The 18,047-nt window shown below is 37.1% G+C and overlaps 1 protein-coding gene across 2 annotated transcripts in view; it reads left to right on the top strand.

The window, feature by feature from the left end:
- Nucleotides 1–18,047, top strand: part of TANC1 (tetratricopeptide repeat, ankyrin repeat and coiled-coil containing 1) — a 265,490-nt gene that overhangs the window by 203,175 nt on the left and 44,268 nt on the right. For both annotated transcript variants that reach the window (XM_027866155.1, XM_027866156.1), the window contains 5 exons: nt 3,169–3,400; nt 4,269–4,435; nt 6,810–7,417; nt 11,083–11,191; nt 11,398–11,520. In XM_027866155.1, the coding sequence (XP_027721956.1) occupies nt 3,169–3,400; nt 4,269–4,435; nt 6,810–7,417; nt 11,083–11,191; nt 11,398–11,520 (1,239 nt within the window). The remainder of the gene's footprint in view (nt 1–3,168; nt 3,401–4,268; nt 4,436–6,809; nt 7,418–11,082; nt 11,192–11,397; nt 11,521–18,047) is intronic.

Below are 18,047 nucleotides of genomic sequence, written 5' to 3'. Positions count from 1 at the left end.
AGAGGAGAGGCTGCCCCCAGCACAGGCTGCCTTGGCTACCAAGTGCACCACAGAGAGATGTGTGTTTTACTGCTTGTCTTTTTTCCACTGAAGATAGAACTTGGTGCTGCTGTGTGTGTTGATGACAGATTTGTTGGAAAACAGTACAATAGGAATGATTATAAATTACCCTTGAAAAGAGGATCTCAAACTCATAGTTAGGTACAGTATGTCTTCCTCTACTGTCAGGAGTACTAGGCTTAGAATCCAGAGACCTGAGATGAAACCTGTTTCTGTCTCTAACTGTATTAACCCTGAAAATGTCACTTATCATCTCTGTCACCTGATTTCTTTTACCTTGATAATAGAGATAGTAAGTAATACGTACCCTGCCTACCACATGAGGTTGTTAGGGCCAAGTGAAATAAAAGCACCCCAAACTGTATGCCAGTTGATCTGATAATCTAAGTGAAATGGATGAATATATTTACAAAAATGTAAATTGCCCAGATTAACAGAAGAAGAAATAAAATACTTAACCCTATCTTAGAAAAAGAAATTGAACAAGCCATCAGTGAACTCCCTAAGAAAAATCTCCAGGGCCAGATGGATTTACAAGTGAATTCTACCAAACATTTAAAGAACAGTTAATTCCAATGCTGTATAAACTATTTGGAAAAACAGGTGAAGAAGAAGTCTTACCAAATTCCTTTTATGACACAGATATGGTGCTGATACCCAAACCAGGAACAGCCAAACAGAAAGAAAATTATAGATCAATTTCCATAATGGATATTGATGCAAAATTTTAAATAAAATATTGGCAAAGAGATTACAGCATTTTATCCGAAGGATAATACACTATGACCAGCCCCAAGGGCTGGTTCAATATTAGGAAAACCATCAACATAAATGACCATATCAATAATAAAATTAACAGAAATCATATGATTATATCAATAGGTGCAGAAAAAGCTTTTGACAAAATAGAGCACCCATTCCTATTAAAACCACTAGAGAGCATAGGAATAAATGGAGTCTTCCTTAAAATGGTAAGTAGCATCTATCTAAAATCATCAGCAAGCATTATAAGTAATGGGGACAAGCTAGAAGCATTTCCAATAAGATCGGGGGTGAAACAAGGATGTCCATTATTACCACTGTTTTTCAGTATTGTACTGGAAACATTAGCTTTAGCAATAAGAGGAAAAAAAGCCAGAAATTGAAGGAATTAGAATAGGCAATGAGCAAAGAAAACTCTCACTCTTTGCACATGATATGATAGTATATGTAGAGAATCCTAGAGAATCAACTAAAAAAACTACCTGAGGTAATTAACAACTTTAGTAAAGTTGCAGGATATAAAATAAACCCACATAAATCATCAGCATTTCTATATATTGCTAACAAAGCCCAGCAGCAAGAGATAGAGAAATTTTGTTTAAAATAACCATAGACGATAAAAAATATTTGAGAGTCTACCAGCCAAGACTAACCCAGGAACTATATGAACACAATTACAAAACGCTTTACACACAAATAAAGTCAGATCAAAACAATTGGAAAAATATCAATTGCTCGTGAGTTGGCTGAGCTAATATAATAAAAATGATAATTCTACCTAAATGAATTTACTTATTCAGTGCCATACCAGTCAAACTACTGAAAAATATTTTACAGAGCTAGAAAAAAATAATAAAGAAATAAAAGCACCTTTGAAAAATATGAAGTACTAAAAAGCATACAGTTTCTTCTGTCATTCCCTTTGGGAAGGGTCTCAAATGTCTGTACCCATTTTTAAGCTTATTTCATGTTTTTTAATTGCAGTGAGCCTATTATCAATTGAATTAACAATAGCTAGTTTTTATATAGTTCTTTAAGGTTTACAAAGTATGTGTTACCATGTACCTCGTTTGATTTAACCCCAAATGTGATGGGGGAAAATGCAAATATTTCAGGGTAGTCAAGGTTTTTAATAGAGTGGAATAAATTCTGTAACTGGGAAGATCTTTACTCAAAATACCCTTCTCCCTGCTTGTCTTACCCTCACTCTGTCACCTTTTTCATGATCCCAAAAGTTGAAAAAGGGTGAAAAAGAGCTCCTTCACTAGGCTTTGGTGGTCAGAGTTGGAAGGGTCATCAGTTTCAAAGGACTAAAGTGGGATGATTTAGTGACCTCTTCTCAGGTATGCAACTAGCTCTCCCACTGTCCTTGGAACGTTTCCAATTAGGTGTCTTGCTGTCATTGAAAGTTCATTATGACAAAGGTAACACTCCTTGCCTTATGATCAGGTACAGTGCCATTCTCCTACCTGTATCTGTACCTAGAATTTCATTGGATCATAGGTCTAGAGTTGAAAGGGATCTTGTCTTATCCAGCCCCTTCATTTAACAGAAGAGGATACCCAGGCCCAGGGAAGTTAACTTGAGGTCTTACAGATAAAAAGCCTTAGATGTACAATTTGAGCTGCTTCAAGATTCCTCCTTTAAAGCTTCGTTGTCATTCATTCCCCACACAGGCTAGTGGTTTTAATTTCTCTGCACTATCAGTCAGTTGTGCCGTGCGAGTCTGTGTACGTGGAAGACTTGAAATTAGTCACCCTTTCTTCTTTTAGACGAAAGTAGAGACATTACTGCGTGGACCATGTTCTTATTGGCTACTCATTTCCTAACTTGCTTTTTGAGAGCAGTAACAGACCAGCCCTAAGGGATTGCGAAGGCAATGCTAATTGCATTTCTGTCCTCAGGAATGTTGGGCTGTACTTGGAATTTCCTGTGAACCAGGAATTGCCTTCAGTCAGGCCAAGTTTTGGCTTTTGTGAATGCCTTCCTGCCACTGCAGCAACTGACTGGCTAGAAATACCACTGGCCTGGGAAGCAGAAGACCTGAGTTCCAATCCCAGTTCTACCACTTGCTTGCTGTGTGACCTTGAGGGGAGATGAACTAAATCATTATGACCCCTGCTCTGACATCTGATACTTTGTGATTATTGGTGCTAAACTTTTTTGACATCTTGCAGATCCAATAGCATAGCATCACTTTTCTCCTTCTCAGAGATGGACCTGTGATGGAAATCGAACGCATGCCCTTTTTATTTCATCTAGGGGGAAACAAAAATAAATGTGCATTCCTGTTTACTTTAGCCTGAGAAGCTGTCCCCTGATGGTGTGTGCTTGTTTTCTGTTTAGGTTGTGGCCTATCACTACTGCCAAGCTGACAACACGTACACATGCTTGGTCCCCGAGTTTGTGCACAGCATCGCTGCTTTGCTGTGCCGGGCGCATCCGTTGGCAGCCTACAGAGACCTGCTGATAAAGGAGCCCCAGCTACAGAGCATGCTGAGCCTTAGGTCATGTGTTCAGGACCCAGTGGCAGCTTTCACCAGAGGAGTCCTGGAACCACTTGCCAACCTCAGAAATGGTAGATCAAGGATGTTCCTTGGAAACTTTCTCATTGTATGTTTAGACAGGCACAGGAATGATCAGTTCTAGAAAGAGGGCAGAGATCATGGTCCCCCAGGTGAGGTGAAGGGGCTGGAACAGTGCTCATCTATCACTACTAATGGGAAACCAACTCCACTGACCATTTAAAGTCCATAATACATGTGGGTGCCACCTTAGGGCTGCAAAGGTCATGAGTGACTTTACTTCCTGTTTGCTATTACGGTTAGTCCTAATTTAGTCCCATTTGAATGGAATTGTGAGGATGCTTCTCCATTTACCTGTTCAACTGAGTTTGAAGGTACAGTCACTCCTGACTTGTTCTTTGTGTATCACCTCACTTTTCCTGTTGGAGCTCTTCACTTGCTTATTACTTCTTCTCCCTGAGGAATCTTAGGAGCAGAGGGAGTATCCTAATGCAGATTTAGGAGTTTTTCCTCCTGAAGTTATTCTGATGAAAAATTTGCAGGTTAAAAATAATAGCTTAAGTTGGCACAGAAATTCAGTAGAGATTTCAATCATCTATGATGTATTTTATCCTCGTTACTATAAATGATCAAGGAATTAGTTATATCCATATGTGAGTGCTTCTCTACCAATATATGTAATGCTAGATAATATTTCTAAAATCATGCTGTCTGTTGGGCTGCCTCTTGGCTTAGTGTTCCTGTTTTAATTATAAATTTAATAGAAAATATGCTTCGTTGAAAACCATTTCTGCTGCCATATGTAAACATAACACTTTTGTTAACACTTAAAAAAAAACCGCGCATAGACATACAGTGTGTTGTCACCTTAAAGAAATGTGTAATTTCTTGATTTAAAAAAAATTTTTTTTTATTCTTTAGAGCAGAAAATTCCAGAGGAAGAATATATTATTTTGATAGATGGCCTAAATGAAGCTGAGTTTCATAAACCCGATTATGGAGACACACTTTCTTCATTTATTACCAAAATTATTTCTAAATTTCCTGCCTGGCTGAAGTTGATTGTAACTGTAAGAGCAAGTTTTCAGGTAATATAAAAATCTCAACTCTTTCACCCAGTACCTCCTCCCAAAATTTTACAGTGATTAATATGAACACCAAAAATGCTTATAAATCATTTGAGTATTTAATCAGAAACTGTATTAAGACTGTGAAAAATTAGTACAGAGAGTTCCAAACTGGCACAGAATATGACCTTATTTTCCAAGGTATATTCATCAAGATGTCAGGTAACTTTCCTATTAGCATTGAATTCTACCTGTGCTTCTGAAAGTGAAGTGTCTAGGCCTGGTTTACCATAATTTAAGTTTATGAGCCGAAACTAATCCAGGTTTTCCAAAGCATAATTGTTTTAGATGGCTGCTTGACATATATGCTAATAGATTTAAAATTTTTTCCCAGGAGTAGCTGTTTATGAGAATTTTTATTTGGGGGATGGGTTTAAAAGAGAGAAACATTTTTAATGTCTCTTCTTAAGGAGGTTATATTTTAGTTATGAGAATTGAGATATGATTTGACAATTAGCCAGGTAAGTAGGAATGAAAAAAAAGTTCATTACTTTTGGTTACTAAAATCTTGTTCTACATATTGACTATGTCCATGTGTCTCTTTTTTAAGGATCTTTACATAATTTCAGTACTTGAGGAGACCTGATTTCATCAGAGTGGGTGTCTTTTCTACCCTGAACCCTCTTTGCCTTATTATGTGGTGTTTATAATGTACCATGGCTGAAAATAATACCACCTGTTGGTTCTGAGCTGGTATTAGGCTTCCCTATATTTGGCTAGATTGGTCTTTGCACAGCAATTGTGCATTTTGTCACTGGGCTTGTACTTGAAGCCTTTCCAAATCAATAGTGCCCTCTAGAGCTTGGGGCTTTCAGGAGCCCTGCATCACGCCCCATGATGAGGCAGCCTTGTAGGACTTCAGGGCAGCCTTCTGGAGCCTTGTTACAGACATTGGATGTTTTTACTTTTCTGTCTCTTTTAGATACTAAACTTTAATTAAAAAAAATTCTCGGTTTATGTTTGCTGTATTAACCAAAAATGGGATTAAATTAAGGTTTTTTTCTTTAAGAGAAAATGGAAACAAGTTCAGTTGTTGACATAGCAGGTAGTTATTTTTTTTAAAAACATCAAGCATACGAAATACAGTGAAATAGGTTATGATAATATGACAGCCACATAGCCTCATTGGAATTTTTTTTTATCTTATACAGTAGTGAGAATGGTCATTTCACCTATATTTATGAAGGCATAAAATAAGTGCTATGAATCTGATTGCCATTCTTAAGGAACTAGTTGCACCAGGGGAAGCATAGATTGGAAAAGCATTGGGTTTGTATACAAATACGACAATGAAGAGGACGAAGAATTTTCTCCATATATTATTTTAGCTCCTTGTGAGACCCCAGCTCTTCATTCCCCAAGGTGTTTTTCAGTGAAAACTAGCACTACCAATTCCCCAGGTTTAAGGAAAAGAGATTAAAAAGTACAGATTCAATCTAGAAATAATTTCTTGCCACCATTTTATTATCTGTTGCTAACTTAAGAAAGTTACTAATGCTGTTGAATCAGGTGTGGCATTTTTGACTTGATTTCATTTATTTATACTTTCTAGGTTATCGTGACCCGTGTCTGAAGTTAAATCCCCTTTGCTTCTGTGTACTATTGGATGGTGTGCTAACATTTTATCTTACCTTTGTCTCAAACCAAATACAACCTTTTGGCCTTTATATCAAATTCATGTGTCTAATATTTATGGAAAGGAAAAGAACCAGGGACAGGCTCCAAAACAAATAAATGAACAAACAAATAAGCGCAATTGGTTCTAATCTTTAAAGTTTCAAAACAGAAAGAAAAGAAAAGCGTCGGATTTGGAAACAGAGGATATTGGTTCAGATCCTGAGTCTTCCCTTATTATGTGTTTCACTTTTGGCAAGTCACTTCACTTTTATTTCCCTCAGTTACCTCATCTTTAAATGGCTAGACTAGAAAGGGCTCTTCCATCTGCAACTCTATGGTCTTATGATTCCATTTGCATTGCTTTGTAAAGGGGTCTATTTTCTTCTTTGTTTTAGGTTATTTAAATAGCTCTCATTGTGTCTTTGGTCAGTGCTGGCAAGCTGTGTGTGTGTCTGTGTCTGTGTGTAGGGTTTGTTTTGTTTGAATTTCTCAGATAAGAGCTTTGGGAAGGGCTTTTTCAATTAAATCTTTCAGCAGGATTTCTTTTCAATAAGTTTTTCATCTTCACTTGATGCCATTACATGTTTTATTACAAAACCTTGAATCCCTGTAATCCAGGATAATCTTTCTTGAAAGAAAAGCAATGAATCTGGTTTAAAATGCTACTTCCACTTCCATGGAATGACACTGTGTGTGTATGATTTCTTTTCCCCTTTAGGAAATCATAAGTGCATTGCCATTTTTCAGAATTTCGCTAGATGATTTCCCTGAAAACAAAGAGATCCACAATGATCTGAATGCCTACGTCCAGTATAGGATCAACAGTAGCCAAGAGATTGTCAACAACATTTCTCTAAATGGGAAAGCGGATGCTGTCATCATTGGGAAAGTGAGCAACCATCTTGTTATGAGGAGCTTGGGATCTTATCTGTATTTGAAGCTGACATTGGATCTCTTCCAAAGAGGACATTTAGTGATTAAAAGTGCAAGCTACAAAGTTGTTCCCGTGTCTCTGTCAGAACTCTATTTGCTGCAGTGTAACATGAAGTTCATGACCAACTCTGCCTTTGAAAGAGCGCTTCCCATTTTGAATGTGGCTCTTGCTTCCCTTCACCCCATGACGGATGAACAGATTTTTCAGGCTATCAATGCTGGTCACATACAAGGCGAACAGGAGTGGGACGACTTTCACCAAAGAATGGAATCCCTTTCGTGCTTCCTGATAAAGAGGAGAGACAAAACACGCATGTTTTGCCATCCCTCCTTCAGAGAATGGCTTGTTTGGAGAGCTGATGGTGAAAACACTGACTTCTTGTGTGAGCCAAGGTAAATTCAGAATTCCTTTTGCCTATTCACGGTTCCTTGCCCTAATTTGGGGAATAGGCTTTTAACACATACGAGAAAACAACACAGAATGAATAATTCAGTGGTACCATGTGGCGTATTTATTTAGTGGGTTGTTTATTTGTTTTTAGGGCAAGCTGGGTAAGAGGCAAATGAAAAATTATTTCTCCCAGCAACTTTATTCATATTCATTCAATGAATATTTACTAGGTACCTATTATGTACAGACCATTACTATGCTAGATAATGGGAGAGGTTAAAAATGTAGATGTCATTGTATCTGCCCTTAAAAATCTTAAAGTGCTAACAGTCTAGAGGAAGAGCCAGTATTCTTTCAATGGAAAGAACACTAGATTTAGAGCCAGAGGTACAGAGTTCAAATCCTGACTCAGTCACTTACTACCTTTGTGAGTTGGGCAAGTCACTTAACCTCTGTAGGTCTTGATTTCCTCATCTGTCATTGGATTAAGTGATTTCTGAGGTCCCTTTTGGCTCTAAATGTAGGGTTATATGACCTGTTATATTCAAGAGTACTTGATAAGTAAATTAGAGAACTGTAGAACAAAGTGCTGATTCAGGAAGAAGCACATTACTGATGGCAGGAGAAGAAAGGAGAGAGCCAGGTCAGCTTCGCTATGAAGCAGGTTTTGGAGTCATTCTGTAAAGGATAGATAGGAGTGTCACTGGCACATGAGGAAAAGAAATATACCAGGTTTAGAGAACAGTATGAGCAAAGACATGGAGATATAGGGAAAGAGAGGCTTGGGGACGGGCGTAACGTGGAGATCAGAGTGTAATATAGTTTGGTTGAAGCAAAGAATGTAACAGTCATAGTAATATGAGATAACAGCTAGAAAAGGGAGGATGATATCAGATTGTGGAGATCCGTGAATGGTAGACAAGGACGTTTGAATTTTATTTGATAAGCAGCAGCAGTGGCCCAGCTGAAGTTTTATAATATGGATATATAGTGAATCATACATACTTAATCACATGGCTTTTCTCCAAGAGATTCAGCAGCTCTGGAGCAGGAGTAGAAAAATCAAAGAGTTACTGAGGGATAAGGATTCCCAAGTTGGGAATGGGGAAGTTCAGTGGGGCAAGGGGATTTTGCAGGATACTAACTTGTGTAACAGTCAAATAGCTGACCATCAGATGAAGATTGTGTATGGAAATAATTAATTGTATCTGGAAATTGTGTATGGAAATAATTAATGTTAAATTAGGGAATTTGAAGAACAGTCAAATGACAAAAAGATGAAGAGCAGTTTCTGTAGGAATAGGAGAAGGTAAAAGGATAGGAGATTTCATTCCCAGACTATAAAGTTCTTTATTTTGAAAATGGTGCAACCCAAGGAAATGATGATAACTCATTTATGAGTAATGTGTAGTGGAGATGGAGAAGTTGGTATTGAGGAGTTTGAGGAATTTAGAGCTTCAAGGGATCATCAACATACATATTTAAATGCTAGAGGGTGGTAGGGGGTAGGGTAGAAAAGTTCATGAGCCAGGTAGGAAAATAATGGAGAGATTCACAAAAGTGACTTAAAGTAGGTAGATGAAAGCAATGCAAGTAGGAGTACCCTAACTTTACTTTTTGCTGGACTAATTCATTGTCCTCTTTGGATGAAAGAGACTGGATTAAGTCATTTTTCTTTGCCCCCTTCTTTCTTCCTCACCTGCTAACCTTTCACAAGAAGTTCACTGTATTTCCTAAGAATCCTGATTTCTAGGAAAGTTATCTCTTTTGATGTCCTACTCTGATGACCTGTCTTGGTGTGGAAGTAACTCAGGCTTCCCAAACTCTGCCTGAATTATACAAGTACAGGCTGGTTCTACTAAAATGAGAGGGCTTCAGAGGTAGATCTGGCCATAGACTGTATATCCATGGAACATGGAGCTTCCTAGCTTTGCACGTTGTCTCTTTTATTATATTTTTGGGCTCCTGGTGCGTAAGGACAGTCTTTTACCTTTCTTTGTGTCCCTTGCACTTAGCACAAGGCCTATCGCATACTAGGTACTTAATAAATGTTTATTCATTGATTGAATCATTAACAAGAAAATAATAAATAAATGTTTATTAATAAATGTTTATTCATTGATTGAATCATGAACAAGAAAATATTAGCCATCTGTAGGTGCCGAATGTATATCACATTAGTGAAAGTATCAGCCTTTGAAGTATGGTAAGGTACCTTCTATTACATAGGCTGTCAAGCAACATGTGATACACCTTTGAATGAAATGACCTTTAACTTGGTATGTTTTCCTTTTTTTTTTTTTTATTTATTCAGAAGCCAATTATATTATACTGCTCCTTCCTTGCCGTTCCTCATCACCTTGGCATTTCATTACCATTATGCTTGTACATCAGTTTTACTGCTTGGTACTATTTCTGATTAATATTTATTTGGGGTGGGAGAGGTTGACTAATATTGATGTTTAGAAATTATTGGTGGATTTTCATGACTCAGTTCCCACTTTGGCACTGATTTTTCTAATGCATCTACCCTCCACTGTAGAGTCACTCTAATTATGCCTTCTGTGCCTATAAAATTTAATTTCTGGGAATTGAAAAAGGTAAGGGGCATTAAAATCATCTTGTACTTGCTTGGATAAAGTTGCACTGGGGGTTCATGGAATAAATCGGTAGCAGACATGGTAACTTGAGTATTTATTTGCTATATAGTCTTAAAGTTGGTGAATGAACATACTGCCTCTTGTTTCTCAGAATCAGAAACTGATTTCTTTTTTTCCCCACTTACCTGAGAATGTGTGTGTGTGTTTTTAAAGGCAGCCATTCAGAGGGGAAAGAAATGTGAAACTCCAAAGTGGGAAAAGCCAAATTTCTGTCCTCTTAAGTCTAGATCTCTTAGTTACCCTGTGGCTCACTTTCCCTATCTGTAAAATGGTCATCATCCACCCACAAAACAGGGGTAATGTGAAGCAGATGTTTAACTTAAAGTAATTTACCTTTACTTAAACTTTTCTTAATATAACTACTCAAAGTGGTTTTTAAAAAATGTGACTTGGAAATTATGAGTATTTTATCATCCAAATTAACAGCCTTAAAAAGACATCTTAAAAATATTTTCTTTAGGTAGTAAATATTTATTCTTTATTCTACTATTTCCTGCTTTTTCTAGAAAAATAATAGATGTTGAAGGATTAACAATTTAATAATAATTAAGGCAATAACTTTGTGATGTTCAGTTTGAGATAGATGACTGGTAATACAGACAGATTAAAGTATGCAGAAGCATTAAGCTTACCTGTAGAAATAATAAGTCTTTGCTCTTAGAATGACCAAGGTTTTCATGTTCACTCCAGTCTCCTATTCTTCCTGATAAGACAGAAATGTTGAGGTCAGGTGCTATTCTGCATATTATATTGGCATTCAGTAAGGTGTTTTCTCTAAGCACTTCCAGATCCTAGAAGTAGTTTGGAAACTCTTAAAATGACTTTGAAGATAAAAAAAAAATTTGCATCATCTCTCTTATTTTGACTAAGTAACAAGCCAACCATTTAATAAACTTTTCTCTTCACATAGTGCTGCTCCTTACTTAAGGCATTTCAGATACTTTAAGAAAGGAACGTTTACTGGAAGATTTTTATGTTTTCTCTTCTCTCTCTCACCAATTCCCTAGGAATGGACACGCTCTCTTGGCATTTATGTTCTCCAGACAGGAGGGAAAGTTGAATCGCCAACAAACCATGGAACTTGGGCATCACATTCTTAAGGCACATATTTTTAAGGCAAGTCCGAGATTGGTGGAGGGGGTCTAGGTGGTGGGACTCCTATAATACTCAGAAGCCTGGCCATAGTTATGGAAATTGTTTCTCTTTTGTTCCCCTTCTTTTCCCTCAAGTGCTGTACAGTTTTTTAGATTTTTTCTTTTTATGCCCCTTGTGATAATGAGAGGAGACTTTGGAAAAAATTTATGTCTTCAATTAATTCACAGGGTCTCAGTAAAAAAACTGGAATTTCTTCAAGCCACCTTCAAGCCCTGTGGATTGGGTATAGCACTGATGGACTGTCAGCTGCTCTTGCGTCCTTGAGAAATCTTTACACTCCCAATGTGAAGGTAAGAAAATGTGTTAAAATGTAAAATCAGAGCCAGAGCAGCAAATACTATGACCTTTGCCAGTGATTTTGCTTAGTATAATTATCCTTTCTTCACCTTTCAGTGATGGATAGTGGGAAGAGTGTTCATTCTCAGAACTGTTCAGTCTAATAGCATTTTCTCAGTGAAAATCTCAAAGGCTTTTTTTTTTTTAAAACACTGTGCATATCAAGGATCCATGTTTTTTTCTTCTGTTTGGGTAGGAGAGGTGAGGAGAAGGCTGTGGTGAGGAGCTTACCTCGATAGCCAGCCTCACCTTTTCAGGGGGCTGTTGGACAAAAGCAGTTCTCTTAAAGGAACCTAGAGTAAGAGACTTCCAGGGAAAATTGGTTCTAAAAATGTTCTGAATTCACAAAATTCTGGATTCTTAGAGTTGGAAGAGATCTCAGTCATTTAGCTTAGCCCCTCACTGAAGCTTGAATTCTTTTTACATTATTGTTAGTTTAGCACAGCATGACTTATAAATGTCTTTTATTCATTCATTCGTTCGTTCATTCAGTGAAGAAAATTTTGATAGTTCCAAGTCTTCCAGCCTCTGCTTAAAGAATTGCATTGATAGGGAACTGTCTTGGGACTGCCCATTCCATTTTTGGGACAGCTCTAATCAGAAGTTATTTTCTTACTTATATTTAAGTCACCAGCTCTTTACGAAGTGTAGGAAGTAAGCTCCTTGAGGGGAGGAGCGGTTTCACCTTTGTTTTTGTATCTTCAGTGTTTATCACGTAGCAAGTGCTCAATAAATGCTTACTCTTGTTGGAAACAGACCCTTCCCTCCAGGATCAGCTGTTCTATTGGGAGGGAATTCCATGTGCACAAGCTACTAAATGCAAAGTCATTTGCAGAGGGAGAGAATGCTGTGGGGAATCAAGAAAGGGATCCAGGCCACCCTTGTTTGGTCTTAGTTTTTCTTTCCATGACCAAGCACAGTAAGTCTAAACTGCCTAACTGAATTATCTTAGGATGGCGCATCATTAGTCCAGCTTTGATCATTGTCACGATAGAGATAGAGAGAGCTGGCCTGAGAGTCTGGAAGACCTGGATCCGAATCTTGTCCCTGATACATACTTACTGTGTGCCCCTGGCTTACTGCCTTAATGTGTGGGTACCTTGGGCAGTGTTGTAAGACTTTTAAATTGCAGTGCAGGTGAATGACATCACAGGTCTAGTTGAAAAGGTTTTTTTTTTAATGGTCAGAAAGAAATGGTTATATGGAGAATACATTTTACTGAAGATTTCATTTTATTACCTGTATGTTTGTGGTCATTAGTTTTGTTCTCCCAAAAACATGTTCATCAACTTTCTAATAGATTTTTTTTCTTGGTCCACACTACTCTGTGTGGCCTGGCCTGGTGCCTGCCTCCCTAACATCAGGCTTCTCAGGGGTCCTCTAGTACCACTCTTCCCTAACTATTGGGAAGCTCAGCTGTGGTCCATACTAAATGCCTCTAGTTTCTGAGTATGCTTGTATAATGCATTAACTAGGCAGTTGGTGGCACAATGGGTAGAGTGCCTGGACTGTAGTTAGGAAGACCGGAGTTCAGTTCTGACCTCAGACACTTATTATGTCTATGATCTTGGGCAGGCCACTTAACTTCTGTTTGCCTCAGTTTCCTTAGTGAAATGGGGATATGTTCTTGCTTCCCAGAGTTGTGAGGATCAGATGAGATAATATTTGTAAATAGTTAGTAGGTGCCAGGTACCATATGTAAATACTGTATTATGTATAGTACTATATATGCATTTTGCTATTTTTATTACAATGTGTGATTTTATTTTTTATAATTTTGGTGGTATGTATCCATTATTTTTCCACTTAACAGAACTCACTGTAGAAGTAATACATTTTGCTAATGTTACAACATATTCTATTGTTCTAATCAGAATAACAAAATAAAAAAGGATCTAATACCTAGCAAGTTCTTTCAGGGAACCAGTACTTTTGTACCCTGTATGTGGCCACAGCCTGGAAAAGTGGACTCTGCTATTTTGAAAAGCAGTATTGCACCTCTTTTAATCTCTTAACTAATTTAATTACAGATAACCATTGAAGTGGTGCATAGGACTCTTTAGCCCAAGAGATGGGAGTGTGACAATCTCTCGACAATCTCTCTCTCCCCTCTAGGCAGATGTGTTTGGGATTCTTTAGTCATGGGCCTTTCTCTTCCAGTCTTCATCTTCATTACATTTTGTTAAGGCATTTCCCATTTTTTCTTATCTCTGTGTATATTCTCTCTCTAAATTAAACCACCTTTCTCCTGTTGACTTCTAGTTTATGATATAAAGAGGCACCCATTTATTAGCACACTTAACATTTAATATTTGTATTTGTAATGTATTTTGAAAAATATGTTGTATGAAAGAATGTTTTGGGAGTGATGTTACTTACATGTAAGCATGATCTCCTTTGAAACCAAACAATTTCTTTTCTCAAACCCTAACTCTTTCTCCTTCTCCAACCTCTGAACACATGTCAACTTGAGGTAAATTTGGATGATTTTTAGCTTCTTTGAAGTGAATTTAGAGCTTTCCACAGGGTCGTGAAGCCAGTTTTACCCTATTTCTGCAGATTAGCACCTTCTCTTGGAATCCTTAGCTATTTGAGGTATACCTCTTATACAAGGCCTTTCCTATTGTTCTTGCCCCCTTCTTCCGCTCTCCCCATTCATCCTCAGTTATTAATGCTGTCTCTGTCTTGTAATTTCTGTGAGTGATTTTGTATGTATTTTGTGTACATGCTATATACATACAGCAGATTGTAAGCTTCCAGCATTTAAGATGGAGCTTTGCCCATAGTAGGCACTTCATAGATGTTTGTTGAGTTTTGACTGAACTCGAAGGAAGGCCTACTCTACATTGTTGTTTCTTATTAAAGGCAACTTGTTAACTTTTTAAGCTGAAGTACCATAGGAAGGTAGGAGACTGTTCTTCTCTAGATTGCTGTGGTCAGTTTTCTGTGGGATACATAATGAAGAAGATGTTGTATGATATCTAGAATATTTAGTGTCTTAGATATTATTGAAATCTGAGTTGAAGTTACTGTCATAACATCAAGGACAAATACACCATACCTTTCTTCTAAGCAGAAATTTGTAATGTAGGAAAAAGGAAGAGAAAATTAGAATTTAAGAATTACATTGTTACATGAAATAAAGACTGTTGACTTTTGTCAGCTTCACATAGATTTAGATGTATACTGAAGTTAAAACTAAGAAATGGTATGTATTGGAATGTAATTGGAAATTGGAATGTCAAAATGTAAAAAAAAAAAGGTAAAAATTATTGGAATATCATTTAAATAATTAACCATGTTTAAAGACCCTATACCCTTTCTTGAACATGTTGCTTAAAATCTCTTTAGGTCTCAGTTTTCTCATCCATCAAATAATGGGTGTAGGAGGAGATGTCCTCAGATACTCTTTCAGCTCCAAATTTCTTATGCTTTTATCTGAGTTCATCATTACTTAATGCATTGTCAACACTGAAAACTTGTCATTCTTTCCTTTAATTTCTCTGATATGTACTACTTTTATTTCTATTATCTTTGTGATTTAAAAAATAGAGAAATTAAATGTGAAATGTCTCTTTTTGATGAACAATATTTCCCAAACAGTAAATTAACAGGGGTAATTTATATAATGAGTTTGATCACCTGACCATAAATTCTTTTTTTTTTTTCCCCTAATAGTTTTGAGATCTTTTGGAGGCTTTGGTTTTGTAAAATTTCACTCTTAAATACTTTCTTCCTGCCTACCCCTAACTAAACAGTTATGTAAGTTGTTCATGAAATCACCCACTTTTCACTTTTTTCTTCTCTCTTATTTTTGTTATCCTTAAAAAGAAAGGAAAAAAAAAGTTTTGTATGCTTCACAGAATCTTGAACAAATTACAATTTAAAATAATGTGTGCAATTAAGAGACTTTTTTTTAAGAGTATTAAATGTTTTTATAACAGGAATGAATATGCCATTTTGAGCACTAATCACAGTTTGCCACTTGGGTAAATTAAAGTGATTTAACTCATTAAGGAAAGATTACATGTTAAAATTTTTATTTAAATAGAATGAGTTCCTCTGACCTGGCAAACATATTTCAGTCTTGCAGTTTGGACTCTCAGCCCTTTGTACCCAACTCAACCTCTTTCTCCAGCCAGGAATCTTAAAGGACCCACTATTTCCCCCGACAACAAATGCCAGGATATAAATGAAGGCACTGGGTGAATTGTTTTGTTAACATAGCCTGGTGAGTGAATAACTTGCTAGACAGCGAGGGTGCTTCCCTGGCTTGAGCCTCTGGAGAATCTGTTTCCAGATGGCTTCCACCTTGGAGATTTCAATCTGTTCATACCCTGGGTTAGGGGAGGTGATGTTTTTATTTAGGTTGGTTTTCTTTTCAGGCGATCTATGTTCTAAAACAGATCAGAGCCTTTTTTTTCCCCCACAGGAGAGATAACCTAGGTCTCCTCTGGTTACCTTCAAGACCTGGAATTGGTCCAGGGAAACCTTGGGCTTCAGGATGGGAGTACTCCACAGCTGGGGAACCACCTGGGCTTATGGCCTGTGGTTTCCTGCTCACAGGGGTGGTTAGCCAGCAAAGCTCTTCAGGGTTCTATGTTGGCTCCTTTTGTTTTATTTGTAACATTTAATAGATTGAGGAGGGGACTTAAAAGGTTTCATTTCCAAGTATTGTCCAGGAGTAGAACCCCCCGGTTTTTACTTTCATAGATGATCTTTTCACAACAAATAGACCTTTTGGTGGGTCATAAATAGCTATTTAAGCTTTTTAAAATTTAAGACAACTGTCTCAGTTTTACTTTGTTTGAAGAAATATATGTAGCAGCTCCATGGTGTCAATTCTTTTCACCTCTGTAACATACTTGGAGACTGATTTTGAAAAGCTCCCTGTAATTTATGAAATGTAGGTATAACTATTTGCGCATTCCTGTTTGAACACAGCAGTTTGAAATGGGGATGTTGCTCTATGGGCCATTCTGGAGTAGTTAGGAACACTCTGTCGTGAACCCTTCGTTCCATTGAGGATGAGTATCAATTCTAGAAGCTTACATGTCCATTTGCCATAGTCAGATGAGGGCTTTTGGATGAGACCATAAACAGTTGTTCATAGGGAATATCTATCATGAATTTCTGAAACGGCTAGGTTGTGTGAACTCTCTTGGTCTCTTCAGGCCTCTCTATAACATTGTAATTGACTAATGTAGAATATCTTTTAAGGAAGTGTGCTAAGTGAGATAGAGAAAAAGGTAAGTTGGGCTTCTAGTAGTCAGCGAAACAGCTTCCCTCTGCTTCTGCCTGTTGGGTTCATATAGTCACAAGATCTGAGTTTTAAGTGGTATCTAAGAGTGCCTAAAGGCCAACCAGTCCCTGAATAAAAGGAATCCCTTCAACATTGTACTCAAAAATTTTTACGGAAAGATTTATAGTCTCCTCCTTGTCCATCTCCTCCCCCCTCATTTTGACTTTGGATAGTTATGTTAAGAAGTTTTCCCAATAACTCAAACCTAAATTTGTAAATTTTTCTCTTTGCTACAATCCACGTAATTATACTTCAGTTGTACCTCTACCTCAGATTTCTCTCTTCTTTTCTATGAGAATAGCATGAAAGACCTCATTAAATGCTTCTCTGATATGTAGGTAAATTATATCTGTCACATTCACCTGTTGTAGCAACTTGTTCTTGGTGAAGCCATGCTGATTCTTTGCTGTGTTCCACCACCCTTCCTAGATGTTTGCTAACCATTCCCTTCAATGATCCTTTCTAAGATTTTGTTAAGAATTGGAATCACACTCACTTCAGTATAATTTGCATACTACATTCTCTTTTTTATAATTTGCTTATCTTTTTTATAATATGATCTTTAATATTAAGATCACATATCCATTTAAATATATTGTAGAATACATCATAAGTGGTTGGTCTAAGCCTCATTTCTGCCATACACTACATTCTCTTAATGTTTCATATCTATAAGGCAGATATGAAGGAAGCCAAGTTTCTTGGTGCTGAACTAGATGACCTCTGAAATTCCTTTCGTGTCCAACATTCTGTGATTCTTGGAAGAGCGCATTATGTGAAAACTGGAATTCAGCTTTTTAAAGAGTGATTCATAAAATCAGATGATAAATCAAATGAATTTCTCATATCAGTTAAAAGAAAAACAGCACTGGGACAGTGTGATTAGATATTTTCTTCCTGGGAAGTATAACAAGCATAAATGAATTAAAATTTTACAGGATGTCAATGTAGAGGAGCAAGTGATCTGAGGTCGAGTACCTCAGAAGAACTAGACCAGGCCTTGAAGAAATTGATCTGTATCTAGGGAGAAAATTTCAATACCCAAGTAAAAGAGTTGGAGATAAAATTTAGGTTATTGTTACTGGGGTGCTCTGCTAAATAATTTAGTGCCTTGTTTCTTTGGCTCTTAGGAAAGGTAAGACCAATGATTTGTTTTGCTTGACTCTACTTGGTTGTTCA

This window comes from Vombatus ursinus, unplaced genomic scaffold (assembly GCF_900497805.2).
Source record: "Vombatus ursinus unplaced genomic scaffold, bare-nosed wombat genome assembly UNPS02014779.1, whole genome shotgun sequence".
Lineage (NCBI taxonomy): Eukaryota > Metazoa > Chordata > Mammalia > Diprotodontia > Vombatidae > Vombatus > Vombatus ursinus.
This window is presented reverse-complemented; position numbering and strand designations above follow the sequence as displayed.